This window comes from Arachis hypogaea, chromosome 12 (assembly GCF_003086295.3).
Source record: "Arachis hypogaea cultivar Tifrunner chromosome 12, arahy.Tifrunner.gnm2.J5K5, whole genome shotgun sequence".
In the NCBI taxonomy this organism is placed as follows: domain Eukaryota; kingdom Viridiplantae; phylum Streptophyta; class Magnoliopsida; order Fabales; family Fabaceae; genus Arachis; species Arachis hypogaea.
The window spans coordinates 115,912,094-115,939,671 of NC_092047.1; the positions used below are offsets into that span (position 1 = coordinate 115,912,094).

A 27,578-nucleotide genomic window follows, 5' to 3' on the forward strand; every position below is an offset into this window, starting at 1 on the left:
CAATGCTAGGGTAGTGCTTGATGCTATGCCGGAAAAGAGTGTTGCTTCTTTCACGATCATGAGTGATGGCTATGCAAAGGCTGGTGACATGGCTACCTCAAGGTTCTTGTTCGACCAAGCTCCAGAAAAGGATATTGGTTAGCTTGATGTCGGCTTCTTCTCAGTTGGTTGCCTTATATGTATGTGCCATGTTTGGATATACCACTTCAGCCAGACTAAGAAGGTGATGGCAAATTAACAATTTGTGTATTTAGTGGTCCCAGTTTAGTGTGTATATTTCAAGATCAATTTCAAGCATCTGGATGATGCTTTTGATATATCGAATGATCTCCAACATTTGTGCTCCCAGAAAATAGTGACTTAATTCTTGGAATGCAATTTTTTATGGTATTGCACAGGTGATACATACACGTATAAGGTTGTTGTTTCTCTCGAAAAAGCCTTGCAGATATTACTGTATGTGTTAGGATTATAATTAGTTTAAAACTCTCAAATTTAGGCCTTCATTTTAGTGCTAGTGTTTATATATATAGTCTTACATAAATATGGTTAGGGAAGAAGTGTTCTGTTCCTGCATTGCAGGGATTTGAGCATGTGTATGGTGACATTGTGAGTGGGGTCATAGATGTCAATGAATTAGGGTTCTTGGTTAAGCATATGGAATGTATGGTGAGGAAGATGGATAGGTATGTTAGTAACACTAAGAATTTGTATAGTGAAATGGAGGTTTTGAATCAATAAGAGCAAGCTATGAACAAGTTTCAGAATAATCAAAATGAGGAGAGTAGGAGGGTCATTAAGCAGAAACTCGCATGGCAGAGGCAAGATGTTAGGCATCAAGGACTAATTTGTCCATTAAAAATTTGTTCTCCATCCACATCAACAACTAAAACGGACATCTAACACTCTACCCTTCCAGGTCAGCATGTTCCGTTGCCGTTTTGAAGCCCAACTCGACGGAGGGATCTAATTGTCACGCGCTTTAAAACGTAAGGGATCGAAATGTATTTTCCAATCTTGAGGGACGAAAATGTCCTCATTTTAAAAGGTCATGGACTTATTTGTCTTTTACTCTAAAATAAAATAACGTCGTTTTGTTGAGTGTCTACAAATTTAACGATCCTAACAAATAGTCAGGTATTCACGTAAGATGTGTACAGACTACGTCACACCTTAAATGTTACACTTTAATTCTTTTTTTTTATAATTACGAACAAGAAGAGCTACATAGAAAGTGTCTGGTGAAAAAGATGAACATGAATCGATTTGTCATTTTTCAAAGATTATGGTGCGACTTATCTATTTTTAAAAAAGGCAAAAATCGAACAGGTATTTACTAAAAAATTAATGTTAATTTAAAGGCAATACAACTAAAATAGTTTCTTTAGAAGTAAGAGGTAAATACTAAATTAGTGTCCAAAAGAATCTGACGCTGACAAAATGATACCTGATTTTTGTTATTAACAAAATGATATCTGAAAGATTTTAAAATTTGACAAAAGTGACCAACCTTCAATTGAATTACCTAGAGTTAAAGTTTAAAGGTGACGTGTCAGTTAACAATTTTCATAATTACAAAATTTACCACTTTTAACTTTTATAATTTTAAAAATACCTCAATTTTAATTTTTAAAAAACCCTAATTCCCTTTCTCTGAAATTCTCGTCTCTTCTTCTAAATCATTTATCATTTTCAAAAAGTCCTAATATCTTTTTTTCTTCACCTTTTTACTGGAGAGACCTCAAGTAAGACAGCTAAAAAGGAGTGGATTAAGAGATTGAATGTGAGTTGAACCACATTATCAAGGCGTCAATTTCCTTGAATGATAATGGTAATGAAAATGCGAATATTCTGAGTGAAGAATTGATGAAGTTTTGTTAGTTTTGCTACTGCTATTTTTACTAAAAATTCCTTACTAGATATATGTGAAACTGTCTTGATTGACAAAGAAAAAAAGAAGAAGAAGAAGAAATGTTAAAGTGTTGGGACTGAGTTTGAGAGAGATGTCACTTCTTAAACGGCGTTCTATTTAGCCTTGGAAGTGGTAAAGCCATTGTTGCTGTTGTCATTTCTATAACAACCCATCATGAGCTCAATAGCCATAGTAGCATCACAATCACTGGGTCAAGAAAAAAAAAAGAGAAATAAAAAAGATATTGAGTCTCAGATAAGCATCTTTGGTTAGAAGAGAGAGAAGGAGGAAGGAGGAGGGCGACGCTGTTGTAGTAAGCCAGAGCCAGAGGTTGGTCGGAGGAAGAATGAGGAGAAAGGTAGAGGCGGTGATGAACGAAAATGAAGAGGAGTTTATTGGGGAAGAGCAAGAAAATTGGAGGAGGATGCTGAGGAAGAGGAAGAGACAAGAGTTCAAGAAGAAAAGGGATTAGGGTTTTAAAAAATTGAAATTGGAATATTTTTAAAATTATAAAAATTAAAAGTGGTAAATTTTATAAGAGTAATTACCCAAATTAGTCTCCAAGAATTTTAAAATCGGATATTTTAGTCTCCAAGAAAAATTAATACACAGATCAATCCCCAAGACTTTACTCCAGCAGACAAATCAGTCCACAGTTCATTTTCCGGCAAAGTAATTACCCAGATCAATCCCCAAAGATTTAAAAAATGGACATTTTAGTCCACAAAAAAAATTAATGTACAAATCAATTCCCAACGTTTCTCTCTGTTAGACATAACAATCTTCCGTCCAAAAATAAAATAAAATTATTATTATTATTATTATTATTATTATTATTATTATTTATACAATAATACTGTACAATATTTTTTTTTACATTTTTTGGACAAAAATAATGATAAATTTATTTATTTTATATATATATATATACTCAATAATAATAATAATAATAATAATTATCATTATCATTATTATTATTATATTATTATTATTATTATTATTATTATTATTATTATTAGAGATTATTCTACAAGAAATTTAAGGTTAAAATCATTTGATATTTTTGTATTTAATATAATTAAAAGATGTGCTATGTAAAAAAATAATGTTTGTATTAAAAATATGTATTAAAAGAAAATATTTTAATTTAGATTTATATTAAATACATATTTTTTTAATACAAACATATTTTTTAAAATAGTACATCTTTTGATTATATTAAATACAAAAATATCAAATGGTTTTAACCTTGAATTTCTCGTAAAATAATCTCTAATAATTTTATTATTATTATTATTATTATTATTATTGAGTAATATATATATATATATATATATTTAATGAATAAATTTATCATTATTTTTGTCCAGAAAATACAAACAATATAGTACAATATTATTGTGTAATTAATAATAATAATTATTTTATTTTATTTTATTTTTGGACGGATGACTATTATGTCTAACAAAGAGAAACATTGGGAATTGGTTTGTACATTAGTTTTTTTTTGGGACTAAAATATCCGTTTTTTAAATCTAGATTTATATTAAATACATGTTTTTTTAATACAAACATATTTTTTAAAATAGTACATCTTTTGATTATATTAAATACAAAAAAAAAATAAAAAGTCAAAATATTCCATCTCTTTTTATTTTAATTTAATAAAAAAGTAAAAATATATTTAATATAATTAAAAATTTAATTTTAATATATTGTTAGTATAAATATTTTCATATATATCTAATTCACAATATTACATTAGAAGAAAACAATTTTTACATTGACTACGTATATTATTACTAAAAAATATACAAAAAATACTAGCGATTATCAAAATTTATTATTTTTTACTATTATTTAGTTATTAATTTAATTTTTTAATTTATTTTTTAGTCTAATAATTTATAATATATTTTATTTTATATTTTTAAATATTAATGACTAACTAATAACAAAAAATAATAAACTATGATAATTTTGTTGGCATGCTTCAAAAGATACAATTAAACTCAAATTAAAAAAAAGGTCTAAAAAAAACAAACTATAATATAAATTAACTAAATTAATTCTTTTTTATTTTTAATTTTAAAATTTTAAAAATTAGAATAATAATTTTTTTTATAACAAATTTATTTTTCAACTACATGACTTGAGTTGGCTTAATTTTTAGTTTTTTACTTACACGACCCCATATTTTCTCCGCAGACCGCAATTTCCAGGGCAGCGAGATTCCCATCTTTACCAACTAACTTCCCACCTAAGTATCCTAGAAAACCAAGGTGCATTTTATTCTGCACCATCCCCCACTCCCAATTCCCAACACCATCACCAGCATCATCGTCACCATTGGCTAAAACAAAGTCACAGTCAACATCATCAATCCCCAAATCTCGTTGACTCAAGTCAACTACACACTCCACTACCATGCTCCGCATGCACTCGCCCGCATCCTATCACTTCCTCCCCTATAAAAACCTCGCGCCTTTCGGCCTGTGCCAATGTGGGTAACCACTGACCTGACCAGTGACGCGCACTGATAATCGTCTTCTCCTCAGAAAGAAGAGAGAGAATCAGAGAAATGAGACGAAACGAGACGTTTCGCTGTGAGAGTGAATCGGAGTAAGTGTTTCGGAACGTTTCGTCGAGATTGAGTGTGTGTGAAGTGTGTGTGACGAAGGTTTCTAAACTCCGAGAATGGCGTCGTCCTCTTCTTCCAACAATGCTTCGTACACTTTGCCGTTATCACAGTCAAGTTTCTCGTCGCTTCCAGTGATGGCTATGAAGAAGAAGATCGTCGAGAAGATCATGGAGAATCGCGTCACGCTCATCGTCGGCGAGGCCGGTTGCGGTAAAGCAAACAAACTAAACTAGTTAACCTTTCTCTAATAATCGTCAATGTGTTTTGGCTTTTCATTTCTGAACTTCAATTTTGTGTTGAGTGACTTTGTTTGATTCTCCGTTTGATCTGCATTGAGTCATTGACTATATCACTTGCTTCCTATTTTCGCGGTTCTTCGCTTTTGGCGCTGTTCTTTTTTCGTCTAGTGGCCAAACACGAGAGATTGAATCTCTGTATTTGTGTTAATAGTTAGCCGTAAGCGGAAAATGTTGCATGAATGTGTTTGATTTTGCGTTTGACTTGCATTGACTGGTAGTAGTAGATGATATCTTAGTGCTTAAGCTAATTTGGTGGTTCTTCTCGTTAGAGAACCTTTTTATTTATTTATTAGTCTCACCTGAGGGCTCACCTGGATATAGTTGAGAAGGAAAATTTGTAGTTTCCAAAACTAGTAAGTTTTTGTGTAACTGAAAGTCAGAACGGTTGTTATATTCATTTATATATGTGTATGGATACATAGTTATGCTGTTCTTAACAGTTAATTAAATTATAATTTTTGTTGAGTAAAGTATTGAAACTTATTTGAAGAGAAATTGGCATACAATACGCTGAGTAGGGAATTCAGTATGCAATTCTTAGGATGAATGAGTCATCGCAGTAACTTTGTTTGGAAGTTGTGTGGCTAACTTTGGTTAAGGTTTAAGGTTTTTTGGAAATTCTATTTGAGTGTGAGGTTCTATTTTGGCGGCAATGATTGTTCTTTCCATGTTTCTGATATCTTTGCTCCTTTCACTCTAGGGAAAAGTTCACAAATTCCACAGTTTCTTCTGGACGAAGGCATGTCACCTGTTTTGTGCACACAGCCCAGGAGATTTGCTGTTGTTGCCGTTGCCAAAATGGTTGCAAAAGCTCGAAATTGTGAAGTGGGAGAGGAAGTTGGGTATCACATTGGGCACTCAAGGCACTTATCAGCCGGGTAGCCAGTTCATACACATCTATATCTTTAGCGATATTGTTTGAGTTGAATAGCTATTTAATCACTCCTTTCATCTTGCTCTGTTTCTCCATTGGCTTCATATATTCAATATCTTGAAATATTTTTGTTGAAGGTAAATTATGACTCAAATTGGTAACAGAAGAGGTTGTTTGGACGTCAAAACATACGGTCTTTCTTCTGGTAACATAAAGAAATCAGAGAGATGCAAGGATGTTAATTATACATCATGCTAACATACAAGTCTAACATGATGATAATAACACATTATGAATTGACACTTGCATGTAGTATGGGTGGCTACATCGTCATTTGTCAATTGTCAATTGTCATGAAGAAGTCACTCAACAAAGGAATACGGCATTCTTTTTTACTTTTTTCAGCATAATTCTACTTGCCATATTGTTTATAGGGGAGCAGAGCTTGCACTTATTTTTGTCTCTTCCTGCATTTATAATGCCACACTGCAGGTCAAAGATTGTTTTTAAAACTGCTGGAGTTTTGTTGGATGAATTGCGAGATAAGGGCTCTGCTGCTCTGAAGTACAAAGCTATCATTCTTGATGAAGTTCATGAAAGATCTGTGGAGTCTGATCTTGTCCTTGTTTGTGTGAAGCAGTTCTTGTTGAAGAGCAATGACCTGAGGTTAGCATCCTCAATATTCAGATGAGTTCAGCAAAATGCCTAATTACATATATGCTATCTTCAATCTTTATCTTATTTGCTTGTTTCTGGTTTGATTTTCTCTTCAAACTATAAAGAGAGATTCAAAGATGAGAACAATTGAAATTTTATGTTTTTATGATATGCAGGGTGGTTTTGATGTCTGCAACTGCTGATATTTCAAGATACAGGGATTACTTTAAGGATCTTGGAAGAGGTGAACGGGTTGAAGTGCTTGCGATTCCTAGCTCTAATCAGAAAATTGTTTTCCAGCGACATGTTTCATATCTTGAGCAGGCATGCATATATAATTTACACGAATTTTCAGCACTAGTCTTGTATATCTTATCTAAGTGAATTTCATTTAATGGTTTTAATTTATGTCATTTATGATAAAAAGTTATGCAGATGGTGTTCAATTGGCATATCATATCATTATTTTTCTGAAGCTCATTTCATTGATGTAATAACCATGATGATAATGCTTATTTTTTTGACACAGGTTGCTGAATCTATTGGAATAAGTTCTGAAGTAATGAATTCGAAGTATTCTCCCGGAGTAGATCCTTTCACAGCCAATGCTTACATCAAGCCTGAGTTTCAGGCTGAATTTCACCAGCTTATTCATAACCTGGTGTTGCATATCCATGAGAATGAACCAGATATTGAGAAAAGCATTCTGGTTTTCCTTCCAACCTATTATTCACTTGAGCAGCAATGGCGACTTCTAAAGCCACTTGAATCAACTTTTAAAGTTCATATCTTGCATCGCAGCATTGATACCGAGCAAGCTCTCATGGCTATGAAGATTTGGAAGTCGCATCGAAAAGTAATTGTTAAATTATAATTAATTCAGCTAGTTGTGCAGTTAACAGTAAAAGGTTTTTTAAGACTATCGATGCATGTGTGTAGCTTTGTGTTGGTTGCTTCATATATTGCTTTATACTTTATTTATCTGTGAACCATGATTGATGTTCAGCGGAAGTAGAATAAGTAGTCTCCATATTAATGGTGGATTATAATTTTGCAAGTGGGGTGTTTGCATGTTGAACATTTATATATGCTGCAGAATTTTATTAATTTGAGTAATTACCCAAATCAGTCCTTGAATTTTTTTAATGTCGAACACTTTAGTTCCCCAAGTTTCAAAATACACAAAATAGGCCCCAATGTTTATCTGTGTTAGACAATACAGTCTCCCTCCAATTTGATTTGAAGAGTAAAGTACAAAACAGTCCCCAAAGAGTTTAAAAAATCTTAAAATAGTCCTGAAAATTTTAAAAAATTCGAAAACAGTCATTTCGATTAAATGGAAATAATGGGAGAGGGACTCTATTGTCTAACAAAGATAAACGCTAGGGAATGTCTTGTGTATTTTGAAACCTGAGGGACTAAAGTGTTTGATATTAAAAACTTCAGGGATTGTTTTGTAATAACGTTCTAAATATCCACTATTAGTTTTGTGTTATATACTTGTATAATTTTCTTTTATATGGATGCATGTATGATGTCTTTACTTCCATATTTGTTCCATAATATTTTCTTTTAAATTACCGATGGCACGAATGGAATTTTCACTTTAGATGGTTTTCCTTCTCCTAACATTATTTATATCAGATTCCATTTATATTATAATTATTCACAGTAGATGATTGTGGCTGCTGTCTATCAGGTAATACTGGCTACTAATATTGCTGAATCATCTGTGACAATACCCAAAGTGGCTTTTGTAATTGATTCTTGCCGATCGTTACAAGTCTATTGGGATAAGTCCAGAAGAAAGGAATCCTCAAAGCTTGTTTGGGTCTCCAAATCACAGGTAAAACAGTAGTATCCTAATTGTATGTGTTGATCTGTTTATACAATATTCTTAAGTTCATATGATCTTGTAGGCCGAGCAGCGTAGGGGAAGAACTGGCCGAACTTGTGATGGTCACGTTTATCGGTTGGTCACTGGTTCATTTTTCAACAAACTTGAGGATCATGAGAGTCCGTCTATTCTGAAGTTATCCTTGAGGCTTCAAGTTCTTTCACTGTGCTGTGCTGGATCTAAGGCTATCAATGATCCAAAAGGTTAGTTAATATGATCTTGATATCTTGAGCAGAAACTGTTTTAATTATCATTATCGTTATTGTTGTTGTTGTTATTATTATTATCATCGTCAATGCTTTTCATAGGAAAACTCTAGTTACTAATGCTTTTTATAGGAAAACTCTAGTTACTATAGCACTTTGAATATTTGTATATTTACCAAATATTTGTATATTTACCAAATATTGCTCTGAGCCTCTGATATCTCTTAACAGTTGTGGGCTTTATTAAATCATAGTGATAAGACTCTCTATTTAAGTTGAATTTTTAAGACTGCTTATAGTAGTGCTTGAGTTTATTCATCTAGAGTGGGCAATAACTTTAAATATTGTATCTTGGATGTTGCAGAATATTTGATAATTTTAAATGCTTTATTGATTGATCAACTGTCATGGGTTTGATGGCAGTTTTGCTGCAAAAATCTCTGGATGCACCAGATCCTCAAGTTGTTGAAGATGCATTGAACACGCTTGTTCAGATGCGTGCACTGGAAAAGACTCCAAGGGGCCGTTATGAACCTACATTTTATGGACAATTGATAGCCAGTTGTCCTTTGTCGTTTGATGCTTCTGTTCTAGTTCTGAAATTTGGGAATGCTGGTATGATACGTGAGGGCATATTGCTGGGTATAATGATGGATACACAGCCTTTACCCATTCTTCATCCATTTGGAGAGGAACAATTGGTAATGCCGGAGTGGATCAATATTACTATTTCCAATTGCACTGATTCTATGTTGTAATTTCTATGAGCTTTATTCTAATTGAATCCTTTTGTTTTCGTCAGTTTGCAAAGTATATTGCTAGCTACTTTACTGACCGAACAATCTTAGCCGGTCGAAAGGAGATGGAATTCATGGCTAACTTCTGTGCATTTGAATTTTGGCAGCATCTTTTCAGGGTAAAGTCATATTCCTCCTTCACTTTATGAGCTTCCAAAAACCTTAGCATTGTTCAGTTTTTGTATGAGGATTTATTGACGAAAGGTGGAAGGAAAAAATTTCAAGATGATAATTTTTTTAATTAAAAACTATAATATTGCTCATTAAACATCATGCTTCTTGTGGTGGAAATAGTGCATGTAATTAGAGATCTATTTTCACTTGGACTCCTGTGAGACTTGGAGTGGATGCAAGCAGCCACATGACCATATCTTTTTTCTGGAAATAGGATTTGCTTTTATTTTGTGTTTTGGTCTGCAATGCTTACAGGTTGCATGAATCTGAAAGTGAATATTTTCTTTCACATGCAGGATAAGTATCGGCTTAACCATTTGAAGCAGGTTCTAGAGATTGAGAATGTGTATCCTGCCAAAGCACTGATGCCTAAGCTTGAGGAAGATTGGTGTTCTCTCCATAATCTCTCCCAGTCATCTCTGCATCAGACCCTAGAAATTTGTATGTATGTGTTATAATTATGTCAGATGTGTGCTTCTTTGAGTTCTTTTAACGGGAGTGCATCAAATTTGTTGAATCTGTTTTATTGTTTTTGTCATAGATTTTTACTCTACTAATCCTCTTTAATTCTAATATTTACAGATGATGATTTGTTAAGTTCAGTACACCGGTTGCGGCCAAAATTTTTGAGCTCTTTTAGTGGTTTGCCACCCTATTTTGATCCTTATGAATATGAACACACGTGCTTAGTAACATGCCAGGGAGATGGGGACATAGATGGAGTTTCTGCATATGAGGAAGGCCTTAAAGCAACAGGTGAAACAAAATGTGCTTCTGTGCCATATGTCACTTCAGAAGAATTTCACAGTTATGATGTGGCAAAAATGTTCGCTAAAATTATAAAAGAGGTAGCATAGTTTGAAATTCTTGTACATACTATATTATAATATATTTCTCATTTTGTAAAACAGATTTTTTTTTTTCCTGTGTGAAACAGATAAGGGCTCAATTCTCGGAGGATACTTCGAGTCGAGAACCCGAAAGTGCAGATATAAATAATATAAATTTAAATGGGGGCCCTTCTACTTGCGTATATTTCTTACAGGGATACTGCAATAGAGGTAGTGAATGTTTATATTCTCACTCACTTCAAGCTAAGAGACCACAATGCAAATTCTACTTTTCGTTGCAGGTAATTGGTTTGTCTGAATTCATTTACGATGCTACCTATTTCTATGGTGATGAATATTGTTCATTCATTATAACATCTGCAACTGGTTTGTCTGATAATTCATTTACGATGCTACCTATTTCTATGATGATGAATATTGTTCATTCATTATAACAGGGATGCCGAAGAGGAGAGTCTTGTTCATATTCACATGATTCAGGTCCTTCGGCACTGTCATTCAGGCGAGATGTCTGCGAGCCAGAAGATAATAATATGGCTGCTGCATCTCTCCTGAGATTTTTCCCCCAAGCTACCAACAGATCAATTCTTGTATTGGATGACACTGATTTGCATTTCGCCACATCTCTTGGTCGCCACTATCATCCATCCAAGATAATTGCAACTACATGTTTGTCAGAAACAACGATATTGGAACAATCACTGAAAGGGGTCAAAATTTTATGGGGTCTATATCACCCATACCAGACAATCATTGCTAAAGCAGGGAAGAACCCTGTTCCTTGGAATGAAGTTCAGTGTGTACTGTGGTTTCCTTGCTTTGATAGCTTTGGCGAGGATTCGGATGGACAAAAGCAGCTCTTGCAGAACTTCTTTGAGTATCTTGCCATTCGAATTTTGGCTGATAATTTGTCCAATGTGAAAGTTATCATAACCATTAACAATATCAGATTTTCCCAACTTAAGGTAATTAGCTTGTTTTGTTTCTACCTTGTGGTTATAAAAAATAATAGTGTTATCTATTACCTTATAAAAATTTAATTATATTGATTTGTGAGAATTATGCTGCACATTTAGAAGTAAAAGGTAATCAATCATAATTACGGTGGCAGCTGGCAATTGTGATAGGTACTCTCATTAATTATGTGCTAATTTGTTGTTTCAGGCTGAAAAATTGGGAAGGGAGTGTTTCTTTGTGCTTACAGATTCGTTTGCCTATGACGAAACAAGCTTTGGGGCAATATTATATGACAGACTTACCCCTAAGACGCCAACATTGGTCTCGAGACCTACCTCCTATGTATTTGAACTGCATCCTCCGAGTAAGCTACTATTCGGTGATTATGCTGCTAATATTAGAAAGAATCTGTACATAATTCAGGAAAAATAGTTTAGATCACTTTTTAAGACTTAGAAGCTAGAACTACGATTGTAAATATTAGATATCTAGTTTCTGTTTTCAGCATCAAATTAATGTGTGTAGTGTATATTTATTTATAGTCACAATATGCTTTTTGATATCATACTCGATTATGCTGTTATTTGCTAAGCTCGACACCGATAAATCAACTAATCAAAGACATCACTATTCCAATTATACACCCCTAAACCAAAGAGTGCTAATAACATTCCTCCCTTGTTGCAATCTTGATGATCATAGTCTATATATATAATCCATCAACAAAAGGATAATATATCGTCACCATTGTCATATTATTGAAATTTGAAATACGGGGAATAAATCTGTAAATCAAAATTTTGATATTCCAACAATACACCCGTCCCTAATCAAAAGAAAAATGAAAAACGATATTCCTCAATCACAAATTCATGATAGTCCCGCTATTGTAATGGCCCTATCAAAATATCCGAATAATAATAACAATAATCCACAAACATTTTTGTTAACAAGTATTTTCAATATACTTAATGTTATTGACAAGAGTTTAATTAAAGAACTAATTTTTTTAACTTTAAATTTTAAATTTTAAGTCATAAAATTAAATTCTAAATATTAAATCTTTCAAAAAATGTTAGACACATAATTTTACAATAAAAAAATGAACTAATATTAACACTTAAAAGTTAAAAGTTGGTTTCTTGCATTTCTTTTATTAAAAATATAAATATAAAAATAAAAAAGTTTTATGAAAAGAAATTGGTAAGAGATCTCTACTTACCTAAGTAGAGACTCAGATTGGATGAGTGAAATTAAAAAAAAAAAACAAATAAAAGTCATTAACTAATATATATATATATATATATATATATATATATATATATATATATATATATATATATATATTCATACAACACACACACACACACACACACACACACACACACACACACACACACAAACCTAACATCCTAGTGTGGCTTCATTTGAGGCAAACATCTTTGCCACTACATCACATGCCTCAGCCACAACTAATAAATACTTTAAATAGAACGGAGGGCAGCTGAGGCAAGGCAAGTGAGAGTGGGGCCCAAGACAAGTCTCTAGAATCTCGTAAGTTAGAAAAATATCATCATGTACCTCCTCCCTCAACCACTAAGCTCAACACACATAACAATATCAAAATCCTGCACCTAAGCCTAAGCCATTCCAATTTGAATTTCTGATGCCATGAGATGACTCAGTCAATGTCCCATGCCCAACAATCTCCAAAGACCCTCGAATCTCGCCACTCCATTGATTCCTGCCTCTTCCAGCTCCGTACATGGAAGCCCTTCACCAACAAGCGCCCTTGTCTCTCCGATCGCAAAACCCCTTCCGTTTCGATCGACCTTTCCAAGCTTTCTCTTCTCGACGATGATTCCACCACTAAACCCTTCAAATCGTCTTCCGCCGCCGCCACCACCAACTTCCGCCTTATAGCCCGCAAGCGCCGCCGCCGAGGATCCCGCTCTGTTTCCGGCCGGAGTAGTGACCGCAGTGGCACGCGCCGATGCTGCTCTGTTGGGGCCTCGGCGGCTCATGGGACTTGCTCTGATTTTCCGGTGGCGATGGGGACGGACTCCAGCGGGGAGCTCTTTGGGAACGTTGGAGATGGGAGTTGGGCCTCCGATGTGAGTGAGGCGAGGAGGGAGAGGGATAGAGAGGGTGGTGGTGGCGGCGGTGGAGGTGGTGGTAATGGTGGCGGTAGTGGGGAGAAGGAGAGTGGTGTTGGGTTTGGTGGGGTGGGTGGGTGTTCTGATGGGAATGGGAACGAGTCCGGGTATGGTAGTGAACCTGGGTATCGTGGTGATGCTGAGTTTGGTTATGGGGATGAGTTTGATGAGGAAGAAGATGATCCCAGATTCAGATTGTTGTTCTGGGGTGAGCAAATCCGAGGTAAAGTTTTGGTTTTTTTTTCTTTTTGTGTATATATACCTTAGCTTGATTGGTTAGGGTGATATTCTAGTTTTGTAACTAGAGAACACTAGTCTACCTAGATGATTAAATTTTGGTTCGTTGAATTTGGTGACTCTGATCTCTTCTATCTTTTATGCGATTTTGGTGTTTGGATGCTTAAGAAATTTGGAACTTCCTAGTTATGGGTGGTTTATTTCTGTATGCACAAAGTGGTGTACTTTGTTTATTCATGGTATTTGGTTGATCACCAACTTGGTGATTTGCTTATGTAGTAGGTACTAGCCTGCTAGGCGGGTTTGAAAGAGTTTGTGCTTGAAATTAGATCAGTGGTTTGGTTAATAGGCGAGTTCTTTTTACTTCTATGGAACTTGTTCGGCATTGTAGTAGTTAAAGAGTTGATTTACTAGTAAGTTCTTCTGGTGTAAGACTTCAGTTTTGTGGGTTGTGAATCCTAAAAGTTTCAATAGCATTTGTGAATATTTTTAGTTGAAATGGATTCTACTGAATTCTTCAAACGTAGGATTAGGGAGTTTCTGTTGTTTCTCTTTCTCTTTGGATATGCTTTGAGCCTTCAATTTTAATTGCCGAACTGTATCTGTTAAGCATAGGTATATTCTATTGTCTAAGGTTTTGGTGTTGCTGTAGTGCAAGTTCCCGATAACTTTTAAGCTAAGTTTTCCTCTTTTTTCCTGTTGAGAAATTATTAGGAGGACTAATTGGTAAGCCTAATCATGTCCTTACCCTATAAAATTGACACTTAGTCAAAATTTTACATATCCCATTGATGTGTTTCTTTCTCCTGATCATCATTTTTTTTATTCCTAATTGACTGACACGTTTCCTTTTATACCCCCTTTCCTAACCCCTCAGACTCTACTAATTCTTTAGATTTCTCAAAACAAAATAATGACCCATCATCTTCCGGACCCAGAAAATTGGGAACTCCTTCATGCTGCCATGATCAACCCACCAAAGCAACCACAAGAATCATTTGACACTGCTGTAATTGACCCATTGAAGTCACCACACATTAAAGTGGATATCATGAAGATTTTTATTTTTACTTCTTTGTGTTTTTGGGTTAATTGGTGCATTAGATATGTTGTTTTGCTTTTGTTATTATGTTATTGTTGATTTGGCAGTTTTTGTTCCATATGTGAATTGTGAAACTATTACTTTATCCTCTCTGATACATCTGGTATGAATTGAAATTTTGAACCTAATTATATAAAAACGATTAATATTACTCTCTCTGATTTTTGTAATATTTTATTACAATGGATGATTTAATAATATTGTAATTTACTAATTGTGGGAAAAAGGATAAAAAATTGATGATAAAGAGAGAGAAACACACACTCAATGGCTTAGGTAAAATTTTGACAAGTGTCAATTTTATAGTTAGGAAGATAATTAGGCTTATCAATTAGTCCTCTCAATCAATTCTCTCTCTTTTTGTGGTACATTGGCAACAATAAGATTTGAACCGAGGATCTGAATCATCTCATATATATTACCCAAACCCCTTACCACTAAACCATTAAAGCTTTTTGGTTGGTTATAAAGCATTAGTACTTACTAGATTAATCATTATTGCTTGGTGAGAATAGTGTAATGATATAGCATCCTATAACGATTCCAAGATATTTTCTTAAAGAGTAAAATATAGATACTTTCATTGTCTTAAAAAGCAATCAATTCTTTCTTCATTTAGTGGTTAGAAGGATGGTCAGGAAGATCTCCTCATTAATCATTTCTCCCCAACTTTAGTAGGATCCTTATGTTTGAAGTTGCAAATTTTTGGGAAGACAATTCTTGCAATCCACTAACTGGTAGTGTTTTAGTGGGGAAATATATAGAAGAGTGGGTCAACCTTTATTAAAAAATGGCCTCCTCAATTTTCTGTAGTGGTATACACCGATGATTCCCACTTCCTAGATGCTCAGCAAGGTGTTTGAACTTTGGAGAATGGAGAGAGTGGGAGAAAACTATTTGCCGGCAAACTGAGTATTCTTTGCGGGAGCGAATCATCTCAATTGGAAAATCCACTTGACCATGTCAAGTTCCATTAATAATTGGATAATTTTGTGAAACCCGCTTGGCCCACCTAGTCCACTAATAATGAAAATTCACACTTGACATGGACAATTGGATTTTTCAATTGGGAGGATCCGCCTTCATTCTTTACTAGATTTGTGTTTGGAGAAAAAAAAAAAAGATTCGTTGCTTAAAATAGTCAGAAATTTGAGGTAGAAAGATACTTGCAAATCTATATCTGATTGAACAATAGCAGCTTATTGGAACAATGATTACTGTTCTATATAACAATGAAAGTTTAACTGGAACTCTATTTTATACATGTATGGTAGTATTAGAAACTATATGTTTTCCTGATTAACAATACAGACATGAATCATATGCATTATGCAAAACTTGACTAAATTTTGAACTATATGTTTATTTTAGCATGTATAAAAGAGCCTAGTACTGAACTGTGTTGTTCCAGAGACTAAATTGAACTTCATTGTTCCACAGCTGTAGATTCCAAAATGGAGATGGTTGGAGAGAACTCCTTGTTAGACCAAAAATCCCATCATAGATGCCGACGCCGGAAGCATGATTGTAGAATGGTTGATGCATTGAGGTGACGATTGCAGAAACGTGATCATGTACACAACAAAATACATTACTTCCTTACAACCAAGGAACTGGCTTCTTTTTCGCATGAATATACCATGAGTGTGGTTTTTACAGCATCCCTTGTGATGGATGCTTCGCACCCTCAGTGTCCAAAGAATTTCAACAAGTAGAGACATAAGAGGTGGGGGATTCATGCTGCTGCTGTAGATTTTGTTCAAGTTTTGAAGATATATGCTAATTAATGTTTTTCTGATGAGGAAAAGTACTATGTTGTCCAAATATATACGAGGAGAGACATGAAAATATTAATCATTTGATAGCAAACCTTTGTTAGGAGTTACGAGTGACATCTTGTTCAATGATGGTTGATATTAACATATTTTTGTCATCTCCAAAAATGTTTTCATGTAAATTCTGTTCTCTTTTTTGTCTTTGTTCTTTTTCCTCTCTGCAATGGCCAAACAAATTTTTAAGCTTCAGCATTTGCTGAGATTTTTTTTTCTTTGTTTTTTTTCATAATTTAAATGTTCGTATTGCAATTAGTGGAGGAATTCATTTAGAGTAATAATATATTTTTAAATTTTTTTATAAATTAAATTCAATAAAATTAAATAATAAGACTAAATAATATTAGTCATAAATGATTTTTGTTATGTTAGATTAATTTAGTTGGATTTTGTTAACAAAATAATTTAGATGTGTAGTATTATTCATTTATTTAATAGGGATTAATACACTTAATAATAATTTAAGTAAATTTAGTGGTATCATGTGATGGCAGTGTAGTGTCTAGTCTAGTTTTTACAATTATTGGAGCCTAAAATGCATACCTTATATAATGACAATAACATTAAGATATTGTCATGTCAATTTATTGATAGCTTGCTCAATTCGTTAGTATATGATATTTTATATTTATATTGTATTTTGAAAAGCTCAATCAAGTAGCTTCATATTTAATCAATTTTTAGAGAATCAAAGTACCAAACTTAATTTCAAAAGTAATCTTAAGTTGGAGTTGAAACCATTTTGCCCTGAAATTTTTGATCGGCTTTAATTTCGACCTTAAATTTATAGTTATCCAATTAACACTCTCAAATATTAAATTGTGTCCTATATTTGCTCATTTAGTTATCTCCGTTAATGAAAATCTGATGTGATACGTGTGTATCCATGTGGCACTTAACTTGCCAGAATGAATGTGTGATAAGTGAATGACGTGGCAAAAGTTGAATAAATTCAATTTCTCTAGCAAAGTTTCGAACATATTAGGAAAAGAGGGCGACAAATTGAGTTCATTCAACTTTTGACACATCATTCACTCATCACACATCAATTCTAGTAAGTTGGGTGCCATTTGAATACACATTCTATCAACTTAACGTGCCACATCAGATCTCCATTAACGGAGATAGCTACAAAGACAAACGTGGGGCACAATCCAATATTTAGGGGTGTTAATTAAGTAACTGTAAATTTGGGGTCGAAATTGAGGCTGGTCAAAAATTTTAAAGGCCAAAATGAATTTCAACTCTCTTAAGTTGAATATAACAAATGAGTCATGTCAAATTTTCTTTAAAAAAAAAAGTCATGTCAGAGTTAAATCTCAAATTTGGTTCATTTAACAAATTTAATTCTCTTTTTTAATTATGATTATTAGGAATTGAAAAACAAAAACGTTTACATTTTCTTGGTGCCTACAAAAATATTACATTTGAACTAAAAATGAATCATTATTTTTATAACTAAATAATTAGTCATTAGAATAATTAAATTCGTCATAGTATAATCAAAATTGTTTACAATATTATAAAAAAAAGAAATATTAAATATGCATTTTTATATACAATAGCTTATTAGTGATCGATTTTTTAATATCTAGATAACATAATTATTTAAATAACTATGTTGGGTGTATATTAAAATTAATTATCAAATTTAATGACTATGTAAAATATACATTAAAATATAAAATATATATTAAAAATAAGTTAAACTAAATATATATTTACACACAAATAAATAACTTGTTTTAGCGATTAATTTTACTGTGTACAAAATATTTTTATTAAATTGTTTTTCAAGTAAGAAAAAAGAAAGTGTGTGGACAAAACGACGTCGTAAGCATAACAAGAGTATAGGGATTAAGAGATTCTGGTTTTACAGTAAACAGAAACAAGGGGAAGAAGAACGACGAAGAAGATCGATCAGTGAAAAATGGTGGGAAGGGGTGAAGTGCTGAGTGCTTACCGGTCACTCCTTAAGGCCACCCGAAGGACCTTCGCCGGCGACGCACTCATGCTCAAGCAATCCGCCGTCGAGGTGCGTAACAAGTTCGAGGAGAACAGAAACGTCACTTCTGATGATCAGATCCAGAAGCTTCTAGAAGAAGCCTCCGAGGCCTCTCACTTCATCACCAACATGATCGTCCAGGCTCAGCTCAATACGGAAGCTGGCAGCTACGGTAATCCCAAATTGTTGCTCAATTCTTTAACTTCCATTTGTGCCCACCACCTGTTTGTTAATTTTACTTTCTCCTATTTTTTCACAATTTGTTATAATCTTATATTAGCCAGCCGAGTTCTAGTCAGTTAGGTTTGTTGGGGTTGTTATTGTTGCCGCAATGTGATAGGATAAGATGTAAACATGATTAATAGATGTATGCTTGGATAGAATGGAATTTACTAAAAGGAAATAGAAAAAATTTTGTTCTGTTGAAGAATGTAACAAGCTGTTTGACCTCTTATGTTTGGGAGAATTTTTGAGGGTCTAAGGGGGGATGTCTTTAATAATGGTGTCCAGTTGGAAAGTGAGGTGTGGAGTGGCTGGTGCAGAGGTGACCACCATTTGGGAGCTGAAAGAGGGCAATATAGGGACAGCAGTTCAACCATCTCAATTTGGGAGGTCACAACAAAAAAGCACTATATGGATGGTAAGAAGTGGCTTCTGTTGTCTTTGTGTTACCCTTTTACTCCCTCCCTACGGACACTTCCCAACACCGGCTTTGGCAAGTGTCACCTTGCTGCACCTCACCCCTAAGTCTTGGATATATGTTAGATTGTGCCCATATTTGCTTTGGCATAATTCATTTCCAAAAATTATGGGTATCATTTCTATTCACATTTCCCCGCTCAGCACAATGTTCAATCAATGTTTGAAGTGTGATCAAGCTGTAAAGAAAAAGAGGAACAAACATAGATGTTTGTCCAAGGTGTCCTTGAGTGGCAGTCAAGTATGTACCATGAACACGCCGTTGAGTTGGTGTCTTTTCTTCTATTCTTTGTTCCATCTGATACCATTTCATTATTCTATCTCAATATTGTTCCATTAATTCTACTTCATTCCATGTTCCTTTACTTTCCATCATTTCAACATCACTGTCGTGTGCACATCTTGTAACTTTGAGTGCTTTCCTTCTTAGAAAGTGTTATGTGTTGGTGCAGTGGTAAAACCTGGTAAGGAGCATGCAGGAGCAACGCTTGAACTCCCAACAGAAGAAAGTATCCGGAAATCTAAATAGGACTTCCAGGGAGAGGTTAGAACCAAGTGATTCCTCTCTTAGATTGTTTATTTTTGCATAGGAGGAATAATTAATGTTAGTAGTGCATCAAGGGAGTGGCTTCAAATTTTCTGCTTAGATTTGTTGTTTCTCATTTCTAGTACCTTCAAATTTTATGTAGCTGAATCATTCAATATAAAGCCGATGATGGGTATGGGTTTATTCTACCCTTATATTTGTTTTAAACTTTTATGAAAATTTGATCTGACTTTGGCGGCAGATTTCAAATTGATTTAAGGAAAATTTTGATTGCTGCAGTTTTTTGTATTTGATAAGTCCTATTACCTTCAACCATTAAGATTTTGATCCTATGGACTAATACATTAATTAGCGATAGAGACCTGTACTTAAATTTTAGACATTGGAGTGGAGTCTAGTGCTTAGCAATGGATATGTCATGTCAAATAGAATTGAAAGAGAGATTTAGATAAACACATCTGTGGAAGGAATTCAAGGAGAGCACGTTGATAAACCGATCCGCAATAGCTTATGATGAGTTAAATCAAACCATGTTTCTATTTTTATTATGTGCCTAAATCCAATATTTGAGGGGGATTTTAGGGGTGAGCACGGGTCGGTTTGGTTCGGGTTTATGCTAAAATTAGAACCGAACCGATCAAAATATAATTGGTTCGGTTTGGTTCGGATTTGCATTTTTTTGTACATGTACCCGAATCAAACCAAACCGATTAAGAACGGATTGGTTCGGTTCGGGTAATTGGGTACCCGATGACTTTGAAATTTAAAAAAAAAAAACAAATTTTTATCTTAAAAATTCAACAAGTACAATAAACATGTAACATCAATAGAAATAATCCAAACATGTTAAACACCAAATACATTAAAAACTAAACTCATTAAAATCCAAACATATTAATAATGAATAATCATTGTCTAATGAAAAGTCATATATATTTTTTTATTTTTTTATTTAATTAATATATGATCAGGTTCGCGGGTTAGTTTGGGTTCCGCATCCCCAAAACCGATATCCGAATCAATCACTAACAAAAACTACCCAATTATCCATTGGTTTCAGAACCAATTTAATTGGTTTGGTTCGGGTTCAGACGGGTAATCGGATACCCGCTACCCGTGCTCATCCCTATGGGGATTTAGTCAATAACATTATCATTAACTTCTTGACCCCAGTTTCCAAATATGTAGAAAAGTGATAAGCACGAAAAGCCATGTAATTAACTCCAACCTCGTGTAATTTGCAGTATGGGTCTTCTACTACTCTTTTGTTTTCTTTTCTTATACACTTTATTTCCCTTATCTTGTTGGCCAAAGGCACCCAATTATAGCTATTTACTGGAACGTAAAGTTCAAGTAATGGCAAAATGATATCCCCCCCACACCTTTTTTTGGAAATAGATTTTCCCACGTGAAAACATTGAATTTTATCGTTGATAAACAAATAAATAAATAAGATGAACTAACACGCAGAACAGCTAGAATAGTAAAAATTCACACATGGGAATCTTATGTGAATTTTCACATGAAAGAATTCATTCCCAGAGCTTAACTTACTAAGGTAGAAGAACTCACCAAAAGACATCACTGCAAATAATTGATGCCCCTGACATACATTTGTCACTGTTGTTATTATTTATGACAGTGAGAACAACATAGATATTTTCCAGGTGGTAGTAAAACGAATCATCACATTATTATTATCCAATATTGATGAGAAGTTCAACCTCCATTCACATGTTACTCACTTTTTAACCTATCATTTTCATTTCACCACCCATGCAGCCTTTTATAATTGAACTCACTAGCCTCTTGCCTATGCAACAAACCACCCTTAAAAAAAGATGCAATAAAGTGATCCATACAGTAATCAATGCTTCAAAAGATCTTAACTTTTTCAAAACCGGTCCAACACAATTCCACTATAAAACTCTATATCTTGAGTCCTAATTTAACCATTCTATTCTTAGTTTCAACTTCTCTACTGATCTCTCTACAAGATGATCAAAATACCATCTCTTACTTTACTTCTTCAGCTTATGCTTCTGTTGTTCCTTACAAGTACCATTCAGTTGGTATTTGCAAAGGGGAAAGACAATGTTAGAGATGCATGCAAGGTGACAAGGTATCCCAAACTTTGTTTCCGCTCGCTGGCACAGTTCTCCAACGCTGCCGGAACGAGCCCCAGCAAATGGGCAAGGGCAGGGGTGTCAGTGACAATAGGAGAGGTTAAGCATGTTTTAGTATACCTTGCAAGGCTGAAGAAGATTCAAGGACAAATAGGGGGAAGCAGGAGCAGAGCTGCACTCTCTGATTGCATCGAGACTTCTAGAGATGCCCTCGATGAGCTTCATAGGTCGCTTGGTGTGCTCAGGAAGCTCAGCAAAAACACCTTTGGTACCCAAATGGATGACCTTAACACATGGATCAGTGCAGCACTCACTGATCAGGATACTTGCCTAGATGGATTTCAAGGCCAAAGAATAGGAAAGGAGATTAGGTTGCTGAAAATTAAGGTTATAAGATCATATTACATAACCAGTAATGCTTTAGCTCTTGTTAACAAGCTTGCCACTACAGGTATTGGAAGCATAGCGGATCCATAGAAAGTCCTAATAATATTGTAACAAAATTTATGTGGAGTGTTTTTTTTATGTACCGTAAATGTGAAACTCTCTTGCTCTCATATCTAATCAAATGTTGTCATGCAAAATAAAAAATGAAAAATATTACCCACTATTTCGAAAAGAATTTATTTTAACTATGTGACAACACTTGATCGTATGTTAGTTTTAAAAGGTTTTACGCAGATATTGCATAGAAATTAAATTTATTGATGTATGCACAAGGAACTTGAATAAACTGTGAACTTATCTTTCTTTTATTATTTATTTAAAGGAGATTGATTTTAGGTTCTTTTTCTTGAATGCCGTGCAGAAGAAAACAAAATTTGCTTAGAACTTAGAAGTGATCAAATGGAAGAAATATATAGCCTAGCTTTTTTTTTTTTGTCGATGGAATGGATAACCCACAGTCTTAGGTTACACACTCACACACACCACACCCACACACACATGATATCATCTTTTTGATTAAGTTTGCACTACATGAGGTTTGAACCCAAGACTTCTTGATAAGAAAGAGGAACATATGACACTTGAGTTAAAACTCATTGGCATATAGCCTAGCTTAGGTGACATATTTTTATTTTGGATCAATCGGTGCTAATGATGTTGATTGTTGCTGCCTCTTTGTATTATCATATCATATGATATAGGGGTGTGCATGGCCCGGTTCGGTCCGCAGATTTGGCCTGACCCCGAACACTTTAGAGGCTAATTTGATGTGATTTTACCGGATTTAGGGTCGGGTAAGGGTCTCAAAAATAGATTCGGTCATTATTTCAGGTCGGGTCCGGGCCATAGCTCGGGTCACCCGAACTCGACCCGGTGGCCCAGTCATCATACACAATTAATATTTTGTGTTATTAGTGATGGATGATGGCTATTCTTATGTGGAATTTAAGTATTGTAAAGCTTAATATTGTGTTATTAGTTATTATAAAACTATTAGTTAATGTTTTATGTTTAAAATGCATAAGATTTTAGACTAATGCATAATATTGTGTTATTTGTATTGATTTAAATATTTGGTGTTATTAGACAATATTAATATTGATTATGGTTATGTTTTAATTTGAGAGAAGAGTTGGTTCTTGTTATATTTTTCTAAGTGAATTTTACCATGTCAAATAATAGTTGGAGTCTTTGAAATTTGGATATTTTCACATGCTAGCTTATAAGAAGGTATCAAGGTAATGTAGTGTTAACGGCTCGGTTTTCATCCGGTATAATCGTAGCCCGAGAGTGTATAGGTTTCATCGGGTCTAGAGCTGGGTTCGGGTCTAATAAATAGGCCCGGTATATATTTCGGGTCGAATTTAGGTCACATCAAATCCAATTTCACCCTATCCATGCACACCCCTAATATGACATATGTGTTAAGAGTTTTTTTTTTTTGTCATAATATGTGTTAAGAGTTAACAGCTAAGTCTCTTGTTCTTTTTTATATTTTTGGTTATATTGGAATTTGAGATAAAACATGTTTTCGGTAAATATAAATTACTTCTTTCTGGATGGGTTGGCCTATATTGTACTCTCACATTGCATCGTAGCTGTAACCCAATCCTATTATAGGCCTTGGAACTAATAGACTAATGGGCCTCTATTAGCCTAAAATAAATGGACCAATTAGATATACTCATTTTCTCTGACCAAAAACTAAAAGATATAGAATTCAGGGCAATACCAAAAATTCTAATTCAAATCAAACTATACCTTCCACGTCCAAAAAAAAAACTATACCTTCAATTTCTATAAAGATTTAATCTTCCTAAAATTTAGGATCTTTATGCTTAAGAATACTGACTACTATCAAAGATTGTCGGGTTTTAAGAAACATGTTCTGACCCCAAGGAAAAAAAAAACGAACTGAAGAAGCATGGTGTAATGCTACGTGACTGGATGTAACACGTAGTGGGGTACCTAATAAGATTTTTTTTTTTTTTTTACTCTGCAAAATCTTAGGTTGGTTTAATGGGGTTTAGCAACTCAAATAAGTATAATGACTTAAATTATGTTAAAACTTAAAAGCATAATATAAGTTATATCAAGATGAATTGAATATAAGTATGAAAATCATAATTTGTGGTAGCAAAACTGAAGTACAAACATACTACTAGTACTAGACAGGTGGCATGGTATTATTAAGCACATGAAAGTTCAAAGAAAATCTGGTACATTTAGGTTGTTCTTGATTATCTTTCAAGACTAGACTTCACTTCAATTCTAATTTTGGATGCTTCTTTTGTTAGATTTTGTTAAAGTCAAACCCATGTTGTACGTGACGGAATTGCTCCCTACCATTACGGATTATCTTCTGCCATCTAAGATGCCTAAAAATTTGTTGAGTGACCAAATATCTGAAAATTCAATTGATAATATGTGTTTACTTTGGAATTAGAATTTGTCTTATTTGAATTAAACTTCTCTAGAGTGAAAAAAAAATAGGATCCGATTATATTATTGACTATATTGAATTAAAATAGCGAGACTTACGCATTATAAAATTATAGATTTAATATTGATTAATTTTTTGTTTTACTAATTTTCTTTTTTAATGGAATTCTTTTCGTCTAATTATATCGTCTTTTTCCAATTAAAGGGACCCTTGAGACTTTAGGAATCCTCATTTATTCATATACTTGACTATTCTTATGAGTTTGGCAACAATAAACCTCTTAAATGCGTACATGCTTTTTCACAGTACCATGTCCTTTATAATAATATATACTAAAGTCCTAATAGAGGGGAAATTGCAGTGCTTTCGGATGATATTAAGTGACGCTGCATATAAATTTAGATCACGTTATACTTGATATTCTTATTATCTTGTGACAAGTGATCACAGTGACCTTCCCACAAATATCATACTAGTTAAATTAGGGCTGGCAATTCATACCCTACCTGCGGATATCTAATTTGGTCCAATTCGTTCGGGTAGGAGAGACTATTCGACCCGTTACGAGTAAGGTAGGGTACAGATTTAGGGTGTACCTTATCTTACCTTACTCGTACTTCAAATATAACACATATTTTATAAAAATTAGGTATAAAGTGAAGGGAGTGCGAATTGAACTCTTATGTAATGACTTACAATAAGTGAATAACTACTAAATTAGTTAGTTAATTTAGTAATTTAGAACATTAGTTTGTTATTTTTTATGTTATTAATATGTATAAAATTTGAAATGATTGAATTTTATATTTACTTTGAATAAATTTGATATTTCTACGGGTAGGATAGGATAGGATTTAGAACTTTAGGGAATGAGTAGGATTAGGGTAGGATTAGGGTTGAGAATCTCTCAACTCGCAGATCAGATAAAATAGAGTTTTAATAGAATTTTTAACCCACAAGTAAAATTAGGGTAAGGTCTATCCTACTCTATCCTACCCATTGTCAGCCCTACTTAAACTCGATATTAAGTAATATTCATGGAATTCAAAGGGTGTAGAGTGTGGTATAACTTTAAATAATTTTAGCCTAACTTACCCTACAAATATTAGTAATAATTTATTATAAATACTTTTCTCTCTTAATTGACACGACATATGAAACTTTAAGTCTTTAACCTTTTACCATATATATATATAAATGACTCCCTAAATTTTATTGGGCTGCGAAATTGGATGAAAATATCTTTATATTTAATGTTAGAGAATCATTAGTATCAATTTTAGATCAATTAGTATCATCTATATTTATATAGTATATCTGTATATTAATTATAGGATTCTATTGCTTTATTACTCTGATTCATTTAGCACCTATAAATACCTCTTGTATATTGTACCTTTTATCACAACTCAGTAATACACTTTTCATATTATTCTCTCAGTCTCTTGTTTCTAACATGGTATCAAGAGCTTAGGTCTTTTTTTTTTCAATGAATATTAGTTCATAGCCCCATTATTTTTTCCTTTCCGGCAGTGTTCTTTGGCCTCTTTTTTCGTTCTCTTTTCGACGCTTTGGTTCGTCACCCCCATAACCATCTTGTTCGTCTTGTCGCCGTGATTCCAACGCAACCAGAAACGCCGCCTTCCGCCGCCAGACGCGCCTCCACGCGCCGCCGAAAGCCGCTGCCACGACCAGATTGATCTTCCTTCCAGCTTCCACCCGTGCCTCTTTGCTCGCCTTTTTCGATCTGTTTCCAACGCTTTGGTTCGTCACCTCCGGCATCATTGTGATCCTTTCGTCGTCAGCTTTCCAACGCCGGCAAGATCGCGGCCAGAAGCCCCCGGACGCGCCGCTGGAAGTTCGCTGTCCACCTCCATTGATCCTCCCCCGAGATGCTTCAGTAGCCGTTGGATCTTGCTGTTGATCCCACGATCCTGAAACCGCCACGTGTCACGCCACCAGCCTTCCCTGCGGCCCGCGCAACCGCTCTTGACCCGACCCGGCCCGCGCGTTGACCCGACCGCCACCTCGACGCCAGCTCATCCTCCTCATCCTCTCACGAACTGCCACGTGTCTCCGTAGCCCTGATGTGGCGCTGACGTGGCTGACCTGTGGGACCCTTCCTAAGATTTTTTGGTGAGCTCTTTCCGATTTTGCACTCCGATTTCTCATTTTCTGCTTCGAAATTACAGTTTTCTCTCCTCTCTTTGATTTGTGTGACTAGTGTTATGGAAAAGTCGGATGTTTTTGTTGCCACAGACAGAAAGGATACATTCTGTCGAAACTGCAACCGTTTTAGGCACCTTTTCTCCGTGATACGTGCTTCAAATGTTCGTGATATGAAGAGTTCAAGAGTTATTTAGAAGATATTTTAGTTTACATTTTTAGAATATTTTATTTAATATATTTTGATTTTGTTTATTTAATTACTAGATTGGGCCTTATGTTTATGGGCTTTAGGGTTTTCTTTGTTTTAACCTAATAAGAGGTTATAAATACCTCCTTAGCTATTGTAGTCGTAGTATATAATTTTTAGAGGTTTGAAAACCCCTTTTTGGTTTCGTGATGAAACCATGGTGTGGACAATTGAGGTTGAGGAGTCCCTCTCTTGTTACATCGGGGAATTGAATAGAAGGTTGAGAAGTCCCTTCGATTCAATTTCCAAACTATGGCGTTGATAAGTTAGGTTGAAGAGTCCCTTTCTTGTTGCGTCAAGAAA

At 34.3% G+C, this 27,578-nt stretch overlaps 4 protein-coding genes across 5 annotated transcripts; all 4 read left to right on the forward strand.

Moving 5' to 3' along the window:
* The first annotated feature begins 4,095 nt into the window (after positions 1–4,095).
* LOC112728542 (DExH-box ATP-dependent RNA helicase DExH8) lies at positions 4,096–11,848 on the forward strand. 2 transcript variants are annotated; one of them, XM_025778723.3, is made up of 14 exons: positions 4,096–4,763; positions 5,553–5,730; positions 6,219–6,392; positions 6,560–6,707; positions 6,913–7,239; positions 8,083–8,229; positions 8,303–8,483; positions 8,910–9,187; positions 9,289–9,402; positions 9,754–9,898; positions 10,040–10,305; positions 10,395–10,589; positions 10,746–11,273; positions 11,473–11,848. In XM_025778723.3, the coding sequence occupies exons 1-14, from the start codon at positions 4,610–4,612 to the stop codon at positions 11,695–11,697; spliced, it is 3,060 nt and encodes a 1,019-aa protein (XP_025634508.1). In that variant the 5' UTR covers positions 4,096–4,609; the 3' UTR covers positions 11,698–11,848. The 2 variants fall into 2 exon arrangements, with proteins under 2 accessions (XP_025634508.1, XP_072066329.1); XM_072210228.1 differs by having other exon boundaries at positions 4,416–4,763; positions 5,864–6,392.
* Positions 11,849–12,639: 791 nt separating this feature from the next.
* On the forward strand, positions 12,640–16,703 carry LOC112728543 (uncharacterized). The gene is made up of 2 exons (XM_025778725.3): positions 12,640–13,644; positions 16,201–16,703. Exons 1-2 carry the CDS (start codon positions 12,942–12,944, stop codon positions 16,311–16,313), a joined length of 816 nt encoding a protein of 271 aa, XP_025634510.1. The 5' UTR covers positions 12,640–12,941; the 3' UTR covers positions 16,314–16,703.
* A 1,688-nt stretch (positions 16,704–18,391) lies between these two features.
* LOC112728544 (mitochondrial zinc maintenance protein 1, mitochondrial) lies at positions 18,392–20,050 on the forward strand. The gene is made up of 2 exons (XM_025778727.2): positions 18,392–18,769; positions 19,749–20,050. Exons 1-2 carry the CDS (start codon positions 18,523–18,525, stop codon positions 19,823–19,825), a joined length of 324 nt encoding a protein of 107 aa, XP_025634512.1. The 5' UTR covers positions 18,392–18,522; the 3' UTR covers positions 19,826–20,050.
* A 1,267-nt stretch (positions 20,051–21,317) lies between these two features.
* On the forward strand, positions 21,318–22,731 carry LOC112728545 (pectinesterase inhibitor 6). Its single transcript, XM_025778728.3, has one exon. It carries the CDS (start codon positions 21,841–21,843, stop codon positions 22,444–22,446), a length of 606 nt encoding a protein of 201 aa, XP_025634513.1. The 5' UTR covers positions 21,318–21,840; the 3' UTR covers positions 22,447–22,731.
* Positions 22,732–27,578: the final 4,847 nt, after the last annotated feature.